Consider the following 17,482-nt stretch of genomic DNA (forward strand, 5'->3'; position numbering starts at 1 on the left):
GGCTTTCAAATTTGTTGATCTTTTCAAACTAAGTTGGCTTCATTGATTTTCTCTATTCCTTTTATTTTTCATTGATTTCTCCTCTTTTCTTTATTATTTCTTTCTTTGGGTTTGATTTTTCTTACAGAGGTTGTCACTGCAGATTATCACCTCATAGTAAACTGTGGCAAGAAGCTCTCTTCAGTTTTGGTCATCAACTGGAGGCTGCCATACCTGTTCTTTTGTTATTATTATTATTATTATTATTATTATTAACATATAATGTATAATTTGTTTCAGGGGTACAAGTCTGTGAATCATCAGTCTTATACAATACACAGCACTCACCACAATACATACCCTCCCCAGTGTCCATCCCCCAGCAATCCCATCCCTCCCACCCACCTCCACTCAAACAACCCCCAGTTTGTTTCCTAAGATTAAGAGTCTCTTATGCTTTGTCTCCCTCTCTGGTTTCTTCTTTTTTCATTTTTTCCCTCTCTTCCCCTATGATCCTCTGCCTTGTTTCTCAAATTCCACATATCAGTGAGATCATATGATAATCGTCTTTCTCTGATTGACTTATTACACCTAGCATAATACTCTCTAGTTCTATCCATGTCATTGCAAATGGTTAGATTTCATTGTTGATGGCTGCATAATATTCCTATATATATATCTACATGTAGATATATATAACATATCTTCTTTATTCATTCATCTGTTGATGGACACCTGGGTTCTTTCCATATTTTAAGCCCCACAAGCTGATATTTTTGCTTTATACAGTCATTTAAGCTAACCCATATTCTTGGCTTTTCATTCCTTGTTGCATCTTTGTGTTTCTTCCTGGGATAACTTTTCTTCAGCCTAAAGAAGAACCTTAAAATGTAGCTTGGAAGCAAACTCTCCCTTTTGGTTTGTCATTAAATGTCTATTCTGTTTTCATTCTGGAAGAATATTTTCGTCATGTAAAGAATTCTTTGTTGGCAGTTAATTACTTTCTTTTGGCATACTGAAGGCATCTTGCCACTGATTTATGGCCATAGTTTCAACTATTGACAACTCAGTTATCCATCTTACCAAGGGACCCATGGCTATCTTCTTTTATTTATTTTTTATTAAAAAAAATTTTTTTAAAGTAGGCTCCACACCCAGCAAGGAGGTGAAGCCCAACACAGGGCTTGAACTTATGACCCTGAGATCAAGACCTGAGCTAAGATCAAGAGTTGGACAGTGGAGTGTCTGGGTGGCTCAGTTGGTTAAGTGGTTGCCTTCAGCTCAGGTCATGATCCCAGTGTCCTGGGATTAAGTCCCACATCAGGCTCCATGCTTGGCAGGGAGCCTGCTTCTCTCTCTGCCTGCTGCTCCTCCTGCTTGTACTCTCATGTGCTCTTTCTCTAGCAAATAAATAAATAAAATCTTTTTAAAAAGGAGATAGAGTTCAACACTTAACTGACTGAGCCACCCAAGTGCCCCTGTTGTTTTCTTTTAGCTGGATGCTGTTAACATTTTCTATTTGATTATTTATTTATTTGACAGAGAGAGATCATAAGTAGGCAGAGAGGCAGGAAGAGAGGCAGGCAGAGAGAGAGGAGGAAGCAGGCTCCCCGCCGAGCAGAGAGCCCGATGTGGGACTCGATCCCAGGACCCTGAGGTCATGACCTGAGCCGAAGGCAGTGGCTTCACCCACTGAGCCACCCAGGCGCCCTTCTATTTGATTTTACTTTCTGCATTTTGACTCTGATATGTTTAGATCTGAATTTTTTTAATTTAAATTTCAGTATTTTAAACTAATTCCTACACACAACATGGGGCTTGAACCCATAACTCAGGTCAAGAAGGACATGCTCCACCAATTGAGCCAGCCATATTGTATGCACCCCATATCTGTATTTTTTTAAAAAACTTATCTTACTTTCATTGAATTTCATTTCACTGAACCTTAATATCTTCTGTTAGTTCTAGAAAAATCTAAGTCATTATTACTTTAAATATTGCCTCTGCCCCCTTCTTTCTCTTCTACATTTAATTAAATATAGTTTAGACCTCTTCATTTTACCCTTTATGCTGTCTTCTCCTCTTTTGTATTTTCCACCTTGTTGTCTCTCCTTGCTTTATTCAGAATATTTTTAACAATTCTCACTTCAGTTGTATCTAATCTGTTTCTGACACATCTATTCCTCTGATAAATTTCTGTATTGAACAGTTCTATAATTTCTTTTTTTTAAAGAATTTATTTATTTATTTGACAGAGAGAGTGAATATGAGCCAGGGGGAGAGGCAGATGGAGAGGGAGAAGTGGACTTCCCAGTCAGCAGGGAGCCCAATGTGGGGCCTGATCCAGGAACCCTGTGATCATGACCTGAGCTGAAGGCAGCTGCTCAACCTACTGAGCCACCCAGGCTTCCCAGTTCTATAATTTCTACTGATTCACTTACAATTTTGCAACATATTTTTGTAAAGTCTTTGTGATTTGGGCAAAAAGATCATAAATGAATGCCAAAATTATCAAGTGAAATTTGATGAGGAAGAAGATATTAATATAGTCTCAAAATATCTTCTCATAGATTACTTAATAATTACAGAGGTAAAAATGACAACTTTTGAAAAAAGCTGGCAGATGATTTCTTTACCAAGTGATAAAAGTTAGTATCACCAATAATGGGACAAACTGACACCATGTACCTGCCAATATGATAGAATGAGGAGAATACAATATCACTTTTGTGGTATTCCTATAAAAAAAAATTCATAACCTGAACCTAATTACAAAGAAACATCAGAGAAATCCAAATTGAGGAACATTCTACAGAACAGCTCACCTATACTCTTCAAAAATGTCATTTGTCAGGAAAGATGAAGATGAGGAACTGTTCTAGATTAAAGGAAACTGAAGAGACATAACCAAATGCAATGTATGACCCTGGGCTAGATAAGGGGGAAAAAGACTGGTAATAATGGACATTGTTGGTACAACCAGCAAATTCTGAGAATGGACTGGACATCAGGTAATATGTATCTATGATAAATTTGCAAACTTGATAACTTGAATGTGGTCATATAATTTCCTTTTCCTGGGGTGCTTGGGTGGCTCAGTGGGTTAAGCCTCTGCCTTTGCCTCAGGTCATAATCTCAGGGTCCTGGGATTGAGCCCCGCATCTGGCTCTCTGCTCAGCGGTGAGCCTGCTTCCCCCTCTCTCTGCCTGCCTCTCTGCCTACTTGTGATCTCTCTCTGTCAAATAAATAAATAAAATCTTTAAAAAAATAATTTCCTTTTCTTTGCTGAAATATGCAGTAATGGGAGGTGAGATGTACAACTTATTCTCCAATGCTTAAAAGATAAAGCGGAAAGTGGGAAAAATGCTAGAAGTTTGTGAATTTGTAAGTATATGAATTTTTCTGTCCTAGTCATGCAGCTCTTACATAAGTTTGAAATTCTTTAAAGACAGAGTTTTTTTTAAAAACTTATGATCTCAATTTTTTTTCATAGCTCCAGTTCTTTGTTGACATTTTAAAGTTCAGCTTTTATCTCCATGAAGCTAGCAAGCACTGTCTGATAATTCTAGTATCTGAAGTCCTGGTGGGCACTGGGTCAGCCCTTGTCTCTCTAGCCCTGCAAGTGCCCAGAGCACACTGATACCTCTCAGAACATAAGAGACTCAGCATGGTGCTGACTTCTGAGTCCTAGACCAAAGTGGGCAATTCTGCCCAAGGTAGACATCTTCCTATGCTGTGCAGACACCAGATTCAGACTACATCCTGTTTCTCCACCCCAAAAGTCCACCAAAAGCATGGTTCTGTCTCTCCACTACTTCTTTGAGACTGGAAATGTCTCAGAGCTGAAGCAGTACCAGCTCACTTGTCTGAGCCTCGGTCATCTTCCTGATTGAGCTAGGTAATTCTTCCCTCTTTTATGGACTATTTAATGCCTTTAAGAAATGTTAAGATCTTTAAAAAATATATTAACTTCACCTTTTTGGTTGTCATCAATGCAGGAGTTGGTCTGAATTATGATTTTGCCCATACTATAACCTGAAACCATGTCTACTTTTCACTGTAACACAAAAAAGCTTTGGCTTAATTAAAAAAATTTGGATCAACATCACAAATAAGCCAACCACACTCTTTTTCCTATTTCTTTGTAACTATAACACACAAGAAATACTTGCTAGGTAACTAAACTGGCAAGTTAACTAACTTGAAATATACAGAAAGCTACTTTGAGAATTCCAGACTTGGTTGGCCTAACCCACACACTTGTAATGTAAAACTAAGCCTAGGGGGCACCTGGGTGGCTCAGTGGGTTAAGCCACTGCCTTCGGCTCGGGTCATGATCTCGGGGTCCTGGGATCGAGTCCCGCATCGGGCTCTCTGCTCAGCGGGGGGCCTGTGCTTCCCTTCCTCTCTCTCTGCCTGCCTCTCTGCCTACCTGTGATCTCTCTCTGTCAAATAAATAAATAAAATCTTAAAAAAAAAAAAAAAAAGAACAGATTTATAAAAAAAAAAAAAACTAAGTCTAGGATCTTCAGTACTCATTTTCCATGAAAAGTTTATCAATGCAAGATGAAAATAATTAATAATTGTCTTGAGAAAATAATCTAGTGATTAAACAGGAAATTAGATTTTAAAAAGACAATACCATTTATAGGAATTAGGGCTTCTTTCTGCAGCACTACTGAGTGGGATGATGTCATTTCCTCTTCCTTTTGCTGATTTTTTAAACCATCATCTCTGGAGCTCTTAAGCCCTGAGAACTTCCATTCAGTGTAGTTCACCTGCTTTAGAATAAAGACAACAAATATAATTACAGTTGGCCCTTGAACAACATGGAGGTTAAGGGCACCAAAAATCTGTATATAACTTCTGGCCCCCATTCTAAACTGAACTACTAATAATTGACTGTTGACCAGAAACCTTACCAATAATATAAATAGTTGATTAATGCATTCTGTATGTTATATGTATTATATACTATATTCTTACAACAAAGGAAGATAGAGAAAAATGTTATTAAGAAAATCATAAGGATTATCAGGAATAGCCAAACTATGGAAAGAGCTGACTGATGAATGGATAAAGATGTGTTTTATATATACAATGGAGTATCACTCAGCGATTAAAAGAAATAAATCTTGCCATCTGCCACAATGTAGATGGAGCTGGAGTGTATTATATTAAGTGAAGTCAGTCAGTTAGAGAAAGACAAATACCATATGATTTCACTCATATGTGGAATTTAAGAAACAAAAAGATGAACGTATGGGAAGGGAAAGAAAGAGAGGGAAAGACACCACAAGAGACTCTTAACAATAGAGAACAAATAAAAGAGAAACAATAAGGGTTGATGGAGAGAGGAAGATGGGTGATGGGTATTAAGTCCACTTGTGGCAATGAGTACTGGGTGTTACATGTAAGTGATAAATCACCAAATTCTACTCCTGAAACCAAAATTACATGGATGTTAACTAACTAGAGTTTAAATTAAAATTTGGGAAAAAAAAAAAAAGAGTAGAGAGAGATCCAGAGGTGTCCAGAGGAATGCTAGTGTTTGCTGCGGCAACCAAATCAGCCCACCAAGATGGCAATGCAAGCAGCGAAGGGGGGGAACATTCGACTTCCACTTGAAGTAAACTGGGTTTTATATATAAGAAATTCACCATACAAAATCACAGCTAAAGAAATATATGACATATATGGGAAATATGGTCCTATTCATCAAACCCAAGTGGGAAACACACCCAAAACTAGAGGGACAGCTTATGTGATCTATGGAGGTATGTTTGATGCCAAGAATGCATGTGATAACCCTTCAGGATTCAATGTTTATAACAGATACCTGGTGGTTTTGTACTATAATGCCAACAGGACATTTCAGAAGATGAACACAAAAAAGAAGGAAGAGCAGCTGAAGATTCTCAAGGAGAAATATGGTATCAACACAGATCAACCAAAATAAACATTTTCTGCATTTTCATTTTAGACCAAATGACCATCTTCACCCTTTTCCTATTTTTAATTAAAGCTGAATGTTGTAATTTCTTATTTGAGATTCAAAAGGACCTGCTTGAAACTTTGATGTGTGTTAGAATATGTTATGGGAATAAACTTGTAACTTATAAAAAAAATTGGGAAAAAAGTCATAAGGAAGTGAAATACATTCATAACACTGTATTTATTGAAAAAAACCCTCATGTATAAGTGGATCTATGTAGCTCAAATCCATGTTGTTCAAGGGTCAACTGTATATATATATTGTATAATTATAATCATTTCATAAAACAATTATATATAAATGTAATTATGCAACCAATACAGTATACATTATAATATATAATAATTTTATTTAATCATAAAATACATATTTACAATCTCATATACTTTTAAGTGTTACATAGTAACTTTACTCCAGTTTCCTATGAAGAAAAGACAGTATCAGGCATATAGTAGTTGTTCAATAACTACTTGCTCTTTAACTTACTTTGACTATAGTTGAGGTAGACTGGTAAAATTCTCAGTATATATTGCAGAGTCCATAAGCTGTTAAACTAAATTACACTGAAATGAATAGTTCAGAATTTAATTAAACTATTTGTGTTTGAGGAAACATATGCTGGCCACAAAAAAACCATGATTACCGCTTATTTTGGGTATCTGCTTCTACCTGAGAATAATATATCTGGGGACCCTAAAACCCATACTTTAATTCTATAGAGTTTTTAAGGCCTTACTTGTAGTGTATTTCCGGTTAAGATGTTACGACTAAGATATTCCATTCTGTTCTTCCCTTGGACGCCTGTTCTTTTGCCATGTTTTCTTCTAGAGTAGCTTGCAACCTGGTGTTCCCTTTCCTTTCTTTCTCCTACCTGTGGAGGTTTTCGCTTGGCTTGATACTGGCCAACTTCAATGGGAATTTCAGCAAATGCCATCTGGTCCTAAATAGAAGGATCAGAGACAGCCTTACAAGATGAGAGTTTAACAGCCTAGCATGAGACTTCATGTCTCTCCTGCCACAGAGCTGAGAGATGCCATCTCTCTCTCCTCCCAACAATAAAGCCCAGGGTTTTGCTTCCTCGGTAGGCTCATGGCACTATGAGGGATGCAGAATAAGTTTGCCAAACATGTGACATTACAAAGAGGGCATTTCTTTACTACAATTTTAATACTGCTTTCCTCAAAAATGCTCCACAGGACTGGTGGAGATCTGCTACCTGGGGAGAAAATGAAGGCTTTTCCTCTTCAGATGATATCTCTACACTGTTCTTGGTGTTTTTCTCCTCAGGCTGAGCTTCTGGTTTCAGGAAGCTCTCTGGTGGTAGGTAGAAAGACTTCCAATCCAGTTGTGCCTCAACAAATCCATTGGGGTTCCCCACAGGGTCAGTGAGGTTAAAATCACCTGAGAGGCACACAGACATTAATAAGATCTGATCACATGAAGCAGGCAAGGATTTACCAGCACATTATCTATTCCCCAATTTTGAATTTTACCATATTTTGTTTGTCATTAATATCTATTACATAAGCATGATGATAATACACTCAGAAGTAACATAAAATAGCAGTGAATATTAATATTCACTTAGAATATTTGTAGGGGAAAAAAAAGAATATTTGTAGGGGAAGATGGGTAGCTCCAGGTTTTAGGAAGTGATAGTCAAAAGACATATGGAAAGGTATATCTTGCTTGTCATCAGTCACCCAGCCAATAAACATGTCTGCATTATTATTACTGTTACCTAATGCTTGCTAAGTCTTAGGTAGACCAAAGAAACCATTATCTCCACTTAAGTAGTCCCTATTTCTAAAATAACAAAAACCAAGAAAATTTCAGCAAAACAGCTTTTTCTAAATGCTAGGCTTCTGATTTGTAATACTGATCTATTTAACAGATGGTCCATACTGCCTCATCTTTTTGGTAAAGAATGAGTTGTGAGCAAAGGTGTTGGGTTTTTTTGTTTTGTTTTGTTTTTTAGTTCTTATGGTATTAGAAGGAGGGAGGCCTCCTCACACACTTTCTGGAACATCCAGAAGCTTGTTAAACATAATTGATACTGGCTATACCCATCCATACTTGGTAATGAGAGCACCAATACCCCTGCCTCACCCTCCCAATACTGGAACCAAAGAGTCGACCCTTCCTAAGTTCATGTCAGCTCCATATTGGTGGAAAAAAGGTTCAAGAAATTTTTCATGATGTGGCATGAAAGTCTAACTTGTGCTTAAAAGAAGCAAGAAAATGAAGGGAGAGTATTAAGGACATAGCTTATAGTCTCTATCTCATCATGGGATAAGAAATAACAGGCCTTAAGTAAACACAAATACTAGGAATCACTAGAGTCAGACAAGGTTTTTTCAGAGATGGGTAAATGGACTTTAGGTTGGTGGCTCTACCCACTTAAGAATCTTGCTTTTGCTGCTAAAACAAACAAACAAACAAACAAACAAAAAACAGAGGCAGCCAATGTTTCCATAGGATTAGTGAGGCACCAGGTCTTCTGCTCTGTTGCTCTTGACCATATTCTAAAGTCCTCTCTCAGCAGGTTTTTAAAGAGACTGTTGCAAGCAAGTAATCAAAGAAAAGTAAGATAGGAAGACAACACTGGGCAGAGAAAAGAGAGATGTAATAACCTTGAACTCCCACCTTTAATGGATTTGTTTTGTGCAAGGGGAAGCAAGGGCACTTGGACCCGGCCAAGGTACGAGCCAGGCTCTGAGTCTTCATCATCAAAAACGTACACAGACAGAGCCTCCCGCCTCAGATACTTATCCAGATCAGAGGTCACAAGCACTGGGAATCGAGCTTGGTCTCTGAAGTAGGGATTGTTACTAGCTGGAATGATGGCAGTGTCATGGTCAGAAAAAGTGAAGAAGCGGTACATGACGTATGGACTGGGCTGGGTTCCCAGCCGCCGACTCCGGAGGCCGTAGCATCTGATGATTTCCACCCGCAGCTCATTCTGATGCTTCCAAGTCTCCAATCTGGACTGGAAAGATGTTGGTCTTGGATGAAGGAAAAGGGCAAGCTGAAAGAGTTGTAGCTGAACCCCAGCACCCTTGATGAGGAAGAGCCTATACCTAAGGAACTGCTGAATTCTGACTGGGTCACAGAGAAACCTAATGACTTTCACCTGCCTGCAAACTAGCTCTGGCAGATAGTTATTTGAGAGAGGTCTTGGCCCTCAAGACTTATCTTAGAGAATGCAGGGAAGCTATTTTGTTCACAGCAGGGGGAGGAAGCTAGCTCCAAGCATATGATTTCATTTCAAACCCAAGCCTGACCAAGGAAAGAATCTGGACTGGTTGTGGCACGACAGTTTTTCTCCTTCGTTCACATTCAGCAAATACTTATTAAGAGTGGAAGACTGAGATATTCTTATGAACTGCTTGGCTGTGGCTCCTATGAGATGCTTGAGCACATCCTTCTTCTCACCTTATCCTCCCGGGCCTCCCAGACTCCAAGCACACTGGCTGACAGGTAGGCCTGAGCTTTCTTCCGCTTATTGCCTGCTTGTAGGCTGGGTCCTATGGGGAAGCGCAGCCTCATCCAGTATTCTAACACCCCAAAGTCTTCTCCACTGGCTCCTGGATAGCAGAAGGTATGAAAGGCATGGAGGATACGGATGGTGTGGCAAGGATTAAGAATAAAGGCAGAGGAAGAAAATGGGAAACCACCAGAAGAGCAGCTATAGACTCTGGGAAATTCCACATTAGTTCTGGGAGCTGTGGGAAGCTGACAGCACTTACCAGTAAGTGTGGTAGAGCCATGGACCTTCTCCACAGTCTCCAGTACCCTCTCAAAGCAAATCCATGCAGCTGCAAGAGTGTGGTGCTCACTGGCTATGGCCTGGTATAGATCAAGCCGGGCTGAAGCCCCATGAAGGTAGTTCAAAAAAAGAGAATCTGTTTCCACCACATACTGGGAGGTGAAGTCATAGAGGGGCTGTGGCCCCACAGCTAGTGGGGTACAGTGTGTTTCAAAATCATAGAAGGAATAGGTACAGAAAGTGGTAGGTTGAGTGTCTCCAGCCTGAGCCAGGGCAGCAGATGTCAGGAAGGCCTGGTGGATGTGTAGTTCAAAAAGATTTTCACTCTGATGCAGCAGAGAAATGTCCACTTTCTCCTCATCTCCATGACTTGGCAGTGTTTCCAGACATAAGGACAACTGTCGGGTGCCATAAGCCACATCTTTGAGCTGTTCTAGAGGGAAAAGAAAACTGCCCATCCATTAAAGCATAGAGAGCTCTTCCTTAGGGTAAAATAAGTCGGACAGAAGGAGAATAAAAATCATGATGAAAGTCCACATTGTTGATGATTTTGAGACACCATGTAAATCAAAAGGAAAAGCAAAAGAATGGCAACCAGGAGCTTTGAATTCTGACGGTCAACTAACTCATGCCCTGCTTTAGAGATAAGGTACAAAATGAATGATTGGAAAGTAAATGCTAAGTTCAGAAAAACACTGGAGGCACACTTTCATCTACATGTCATTGTTTTATCTAACAGCAAGGTTCTATTAATTGTTAATTCCAACAGAGAAGCACCAGAAACACAAAATAGGACTATTTCCAAAAATCTGGGATGTGAGTGATCGAGAGAATACCAAGTTATAGTCATATGCCTCCTACATGACATTGGGCTCTACCAAGAAATGATTTCCCTGCTAGCCAGATCAGTCACAAGAATCTTCATTCTGGGGGTGCCTGGGTGGCTCAGTGTGTTAAACCCTCTGCCTTCAGCTCAGGTCATGATCCTGGGGTCCTGGGATCGAGCCCCACATTGGGCTCTCTGCTCAGTAGGGAACCTGCCTCCCCCTCTCTCTCTGCCTGCCTCTCTGCCTCCTTGTGATCTCTGTCAAATAAACACATAAAAATATTAAAAAAAAAAAAAGAATCTTCATTCTCTTAAGAATTTGGTTCCAGGGGTGCCTGGATGGCTCAGTGGGTTAAAGCCTTTGCTTTCGGCTCAGGTCATGATCCCAGGGTCCTGGGATTGAGCCCCGCATTGGGCTCTCTGCTCAGCAGGGAGCCTGCTTCCTCCTCTCTCTCTCTGTCTGCCTCTCTGCCTACTTGTGATCTCTGTCTGTCAAATAAATAAATAAAATTTTTTTAAAAAAGAAAAGAAAAAAAAAAAAGAATTTGGTTCCAACATAAGGTGGCCAAAAAAAGGAAAGAAAAAAATCCACTTAAGTCAAAGAGTAATGGAGTAAAAAGTTGGAGAGGAAACTTCCTGGAAATAGGTTGAAAATATTGGCAAAGGGATGAAAAGATATGTAAGGCAGTCTACCAAATCTGTGCATTACCTCCCATATCCACCAGTCAGAAACTCTGATATATACTCTGCTTCAAAGTGGGGAGTATCTGAATCATCACAATGTGTCAATGATGAAATTCCTATATTAAGAGTCAATGTAGTAGAATAAAAATACTTTGAATACATCAGAATGTTTTCCTGCCCAAAATAAATGGAACACAAAGATTAGATTAATGGTTTCTTAACTGATGTTCTCAACATAACTAAACTAGACTTAAAGTTTTGCATTACATGACCCAAGGCTAATAATTTTAGCATATAAAGAAATTCTACACATGAATAAAATGCTATCAAGAAACAGGTAAAGGACAGAAACAGGCAATCCTCAAAAGACACAATAAAATAACTGGTAAACATATGAAAAACTCTTTGATCTTACCAGGAATGAAAGAACTATAAGTTAAAGCAAATGAGTCTTCAGATGTAGATAAAGAGTATTTATCCTGCACTGTCCCAGGAAAAAGACCCTGAATGTGAAAACATGAGAATTTCAATCCAAGGGAGGATTTCCTTTGTTACATGGCAGTGACTTTTTAACAGACTCGCCCTGGCATGGATAAATCATGACCCAGCATGACCCATCTCCCTTTACTCTAGTTCCATGCTCACTATGTGAGCTGCTTCCTGATTCTGCTTTCCAGAGAGAAGGCTGCCCTGAACAGTAGTTCTAGATATTCTCATGGCAGCAATGAAATAACCACTATTATAAAATAATAAATGAACATTCTGATTTAAATATCGATCTTTGGTGAATTTGGTTAGTATGAGTCAGGTCTCTGAAAAATGAGTCTAATAACAAAGCCAGTATTCTTGACAGGTGAGACTGAGACCAGCTCCTGGTCAACAGTGACTCTACTAAATGAAGGAAGTACCACACTTTGAAATTTGCGTAAGTGTCCGGCCAGCTGCCCTGTCACGTCAACATCCTCAAACTGCAACAAAGAATTCAGAGACTTTTAGAGACAAGCCACGGAAAAGAATGATGAAAGATGAATGATAAAGCTCTATATTGGCCTGGGTTGAGGAAAAAATCTTGAGAGAGGGAGTGTGTTACACCACCCTGGGAGCTGACAGTGATATGCTCTCCACTCTCAAAACAGATTTAGCAATTGCTAGACCCTATTGAAACTCTCCAGAGGAATCAGAGGAAGACACTGACACGAAAGAGGAAAAGAAGCCGTTAACCATGTCTGAAAACACCAAAGACGGCAGGACAAAGAACAGGAGGGAAATGTCTTATGCCGAGACACAAAGGGCCGCCTTCCAGGCAGGTGCACAGAAGCAGCACAGGCATTAGCTATGTGACGGGTCCAAGATGAGAACAAAGGACTAAGACTTGCCGGATAGCGGGAGGCCATGGCTTCTCAAAATACCTTCCAGCTGATTGATACGATTGTTCTTGAGATCTAGCAGTTGATTCAACCTCTCCATTTTTTCTCTGTGATCTTTATTTTCATTATCGGCTTTTGTCATCATCGCCTCCAGTTCCTCCTGAAACAAAATGATGTCTGAACTTTTCTATCCAAGTGGCCCAGCGCCAAAGGGCCCAGATAAAAAGGTGGCACTTGTTCGGGTAAAGGAGACTCCACTATCTCATTAACAGGACAAACTGATCCACTAGAAAAAATCCTGGGGTCACCACATACTTCTCCAGGACCATTTGTGCTATTGGTGCCATAGGATAATAGTTTCCTGATTCTGGGGAAACTGGAACCCAGAAGATTCATACCTGCCATTTTCATTAGCTGGCCCCTTCGCCGGCTTCTACTGCCAAGGCGCCACGGGCAAGCGCGAGTCCTCAAGTGCCTCGAAAGACGACGGCACATTCTGTGTTGCACATGGCAGCATACCGCCTAGCAACAGCCCTGGAAACTCGGGCCTCACTTCATTCCCAGCATGGAAGTGGTCCCCAAGTACCCATTTATCGACCCCCTTCCTGTACCACCTCTTCTTGCACCTGATAGCACACGTTGATTTTGCGCTGCAGAATGAGCATGTCTCTGGTCTTTTCTAGTTCCAGCACGGTCTCCGCATGCGATACCTGCAACTCACTTAACATCTGGGACAGTTTCTCTTCTTCTTGGTTTTTTGGTTCACAGGGCTATCGTGAGAAAAGCATGGGTAAAAGGGAGTAGAAATATGAGAGGCACGGGAATAACTATTCTCAAAGCAGTTGTCGGTGATAATAAAATACCAGCAGCAGGAGTAAGAGGGGGCTGTGTCCCTTCACAAGGGCTTTCTCCCCTAGTTGCTCATGTTCAGTAGCCCCAATAAGTTACATAGCCTCTAATGGCAGTTTGCTCTTCAGCAGATCATTTCAAGTCCTCGTCTGAAAAAGCATTTTAAATGCTGTGAGCGGTAAAGGGTGGCAAAAACGTGTGGAGCTCATGAAGCTATCTCACAGCCTTCCGAAGACTGCCCTCAAGCATCATCTCTTCCAGGGATATTTGCCAGAGATCCCACTATAAAGGGGATCCCTCTGTTAAGGGACTTACTTGATTAGACAGGCTCTTACCTCTGTTGAAGTAGTCTCTTGGAATAGAGCTGGGTGAGTGGCTGGTTCAGATTGCCTGTCAGGAGACTGGGAAATTGTCTCTTTATTTTGGAGGATCTCTACTTCCTGCTTATGCTTCTGAAGCAGATTGGTGACTTCAAGCTGCAGATCCCTGTTTTGAGCTGGAGGAGAAAAATCCATCCAGAAAGTTGAAACTCTCTAGTTAGCAGTAATCACGCTTAAAGCTGGACCAAGTGCAAATTAAATTTCCCACTCATGTTTAATTTATTTTATAAATTTACCTTTAGAGAAGCCAATTCTGTCTTATTTCTACAAAGGGGTTCCAGCTTTATTGACCCAGAAAACTGAGCTGACACTGGACTCCAAAAACAAAACAAAAAACACCTGCAGAACTGTAAAGAAAAACGACACACCAAAACCACCAGCAGCAGCAAACAAAGCCACTTGACTGGGTTAGTGCAAACTTTTTTTTTTTTTTTTTTTTTTTAACTTTAAGTAGGCTCCACACGCAATGTGGGGCTTGAACTCACAACTGTGAGATTAAGAGTTGCATACTCTACCGAGTCAGGCAGGAAGTTCTACAATGTAAACTTTTTTTTTTTTTTTTAAGAGTTCATTTATTAACTTATTTGAGAGAGAGAGAGAGAAAGGGGATGAGGTGGGGAAGAGAGGAAGAAGGGAAGGGAGAAGCAGACTCCCCCACCAAGCAGAGAGCCTGACACAGGGCTTGATCTAGGACCCTGAGAACATGACCTGAGCCAAACACAGATGCCATCCCGGTGACCCTACAGTGCAAACTTTTTGCTAGCATCAGCCAAACCGGTATCTCTCCAACTCCTCCCCAGCTCCATTCTGACTTCCATGCTACTGGCTTCCTGTGGCACCTCTCTCACTCCCACCCTGACCTGAAGGGAGGGAGAATGGGCTTTTGGGCATTTCTGCATGCATGTGTTTGGGTGGATGAGTATGGGTCTTTCGGGGAAGGAAGGTGATCATTGTTTAGTGTGATCACTTCATTAGCATGCATTAGAGGGGGTAGTTTAGATTAGATTAACCCAAGGTCTTTATAATACTTCACTTGTATCTCATACATACTACAAGGTCCTTAGCATGTGCTTCTGGGTTTTATCCCTTTATGGTTCCTATCTCTATTTTTCTTGATGTCATATTTCTTTTCCTTTACTCTTCTATGTGAATATACTAGAATCTAATGAAACCTAACTTTGATATGACTAGATATCAAGGTCCAGCCTAGCAAAAAGAAGTAAGACAAAGGTCTCTTTGACAGTATTTAAAAATCTTCAGAATAACTATCTACCATGATCTCAGAGTTAAGATGGGGGAAATGGAAATGGTAACCAGGAGCAGTGATTTGCTTTGCAGTTTGAGACATCAGGCGTTAAAACAAAATAAATCAAAAAGCAAGGTTCCCAGTCACCTCCAAAATAATTAGTAAGAATAAAAGGCACTTTCATAAATAAAGTGAATGTCTAAAAACAATAAATTTAAGGAGCACCTGGGTGGCTCAGTTGGTTGAGCACCGATTCTACTCTTGATTTTGGCTCAGGTTAAGACCTCAGAGTCGTGAGATTGAGCCCAGCTTCAGGCTCTGTGCTGGCACAAAGCCTGCTTAAGATTCTCTCTCTCCCTCTCCCTCTGTCCCAGCACACACATACACACACACACACTCTCTCTCTCCCTTAGAAAGCAAGTAAATAAATAAAAACAATAAAATTAAGAGTAGTCATCCTCTCAAATGAAAACTTTACATATAAAAACCTCTGCATAGGGGCGCCTGGGTGGCTCAGTGGGTTGGGGCCTCTGCCTTCGGCTCGGGTCGTGATCCCAGAGTCCTGGGATCGAGCCCTGCGTCGGGCTCTCTGCTCAGCGGGGAGCCTGCTTCCCTTCCTCTCTCTGTCTGCCTCTCTGTCTACTTGTGATCTCTGTCTGTCAAATAAATAAATAAAATCTTAAAAAAAACAAAAACAAACAAAAAAAACACTTCTGCATGTGAGGTAGGTGTCATGCTTTCTTGATTTAAATCGGATCTGATTGCCAGTGTTCTTATTCTAGTTATCCCTGATCCACACAAAAACAGAATCAGGTGAGGGGATTGGAGAAATGCTGACCCAAGTTCCCTTCTCCCACACTAGACGTAGAAGATGCCTCACTTGAGAAAAGGTCTTCACAGCCTGACCTACCTTTCTCTCTGGACAGCTGAAGTAAGACTTTTCTCTTCTCCTCCAGCTCAGCGTCCAGCTGGTCCTGCAACTGACAGACTTTCTGCTGTAGCTGTTCTCCTGCCAGCTCAGTGCTCCAGTGAGGCTGATTACTGCTGTCCAACATGCTGAAAATGGGAAGCAAGTAAGGAGCGAGGAGAGAGCTGTCAGATAAATACTCAAAGGTATGTGACGTGATGGCTTTATTACACAGTTTCAGCATCTCCTGGGCCTAGCGCATCATTCATTCCCCTACATGTTTTTCTGTCCCCGCTTTCTCTGTAACTGTCATTTACCAACTGCCTTGGAACTTTTCGGCCCTATTGAGGAGTTCCTTAGTATCACTTCTGTTTGGGTCTCAGATATCCCAATGAGCAAACAACCCAAATCCCATCAATCTCCCAAGGAACTTCTCCAGCATGATGGTTTTCTTCAGGTACTGTGTACCAAGACATTCTCAGGCCTACTGAATTAAAAACGAGGAACAGGGGCACCTGGCTGGATCACCCGGAAGAGCACATGACTCTTGATGGAGGGGTTGTAAGTTCAAGCCCCATGCCGGGTGCAGAGGTTACTTAAATAAGCTTTCAGAGAAATGAGGAACAAAATACTACTCTTTTCCTACTCTATTCTTCTATATACCTTCACCAATGGCTGGTTTAGAGAATACTTGCCTTTGAACTAGATTATAGATTACTACACTGAAGGGCAGGAACTAACCTTTTCAATGGCTGTACCCCCACACAGCACTGTAACTAGATGTCAGAGCAGGCCCATTTTGAGTGTAAAACACACACAATCTGTCTTTGATAATTTACATAAGTGAAGTGACATTGATAATCAAGCTATTATTTCTGCAGAGGTCTTTTCCTATTTTTCATTTGAATAAATGTGGTCTAAAAACAACTTGCTGGGCACCTGAGTGGCTCAGTTGGTTAAAGCATCTGCCTTCAGCTCAGGTCATGGTCCCAGGCTCCTGGGATCAAGTCCCACATTGGGCTCCCTGCTCAGCAGGGAGTCTGCTTCTCCCTCTGCTTGTTGCTCTCCCTGCTTGTGCTCGCTCACTCTCTCAATCTCTTTCTCTGACAAATAAAATCTTAAAAAATAAAAAAATAAAAACAACTTGCTTCAGCTAGTAGTAAGAGTTCTCAGAGAGCCTGAGTGGCTCAGTCTATTAAGTCTTCAACTCTTGATCTCCCCAGTGTTATGAGTTCGAGCCCTACAATGGGCCCCACGGTGGATGAGTAGCCCACTTAAAAAAAAGTTATTGGCACTTCCTAGCCATATATTACATGATGATCCAAGCAGAAAACATTCTGAGTGATTAAGTGAAGAAGTTAATAGTAATGTTTTGTTACACAGAGTCGTCAAAGTGGATAATCCCTACACCACTTCGTTTCTCTGGGTTGAAGAGTATCAGATATTCCCAGAAGGCTCCCATACCAATCTCCCAAATCTA

General features: G+C 40.7%; 2 protein-coding genes across 2 annotated transcripts in view; one reads left to right on the top strand and one right to left on the bottom strand.

Annotated features, from left to right (window-relative positions):
- Positions 1-16,327, bottom strand: part of RPGRIP1 (RPGR interacting protein 1) — a 37,163-nt gene extending 20,836 nt beyond the window's left edge. Inside the window, exons 1-10 of the mRNA XM_059180957.1 lie at positions 16,006-16,327; positions 13,805-13,965; positions 13,247-13,390; positions 12,630-12,780; positions 9,724-10,176; positions 9,410-9,561; positions 8,621-8,963; positions 7,191-7,375; positions 6,711-6,914; positions 4,622-4,760 (exon numbers count right to left, since the gene is read on the bottom strand). Coding sequence (XP_059036940.1) covers positions 4,622-4,760; positions 6,711-6,914; positions 7,191-7,375; positions 8,621-8,963; positions 9,410-9,561; positions 9,724-10,176; positions 12,630-12,780; positions 13,247-13,390; positions 13,805-13,965; positions 16,006-16,246 — 2,173 coding nt within the window. The 5' untranslated portion in view covers positions 16,247-16,327. The remainder of the gene's footprint in view (positions 1-4,621; positions 4,761-6,710; positions 6,915-7,190; positions 7,376-8,620; positions 8,964-9,409; positions 9,562-9,723; positions 10,177-12,629; positions 12,781-13,246; positions 13,391-13,804; positions 13,966-16,005) is intronic.
- On the top strand, positions 5,561-5,962 carry LOC131836004 (splicing factor 3B subunit 6-like). Its single transcript, XM_059180963.1, has one exon. It carries the CDS (start codon positions 5,561-5,563, stop codon positions 5,936-5,938), a length of 378 nt encoding a protein of 125 aa, XP_059036946.1. The 3' UTR covers positions 5,939-5,962.
- Positions 16,328-17,482: the final 1,155 nt, after the last annotated feature.

This window comes from Mustela lutreola, chromosome 7 (assembly GCF_030435805.1).
Source record: "Mustela lutreola isolate mMusLut2 chromosome 7, mMusLut2.pri, whole genome shotgun sequence".
NCBI classification, from domain to species: domain Eukaryota; kingdom Metazoa; phylum Chordata; class Mammalia; order Carnivora; family Mustelidae; genus Mustela; species Mustela lutreola.

Excerpts from the sequence above, each read along its gene's own strand:
- LOC131836004 (XM_059180963.1), top strand. The coding sequence starts at position 5,561 with ATGGCAATGCAAGCAGCGAAGGGGGGGAACATTCGACTTCCACTTGAA.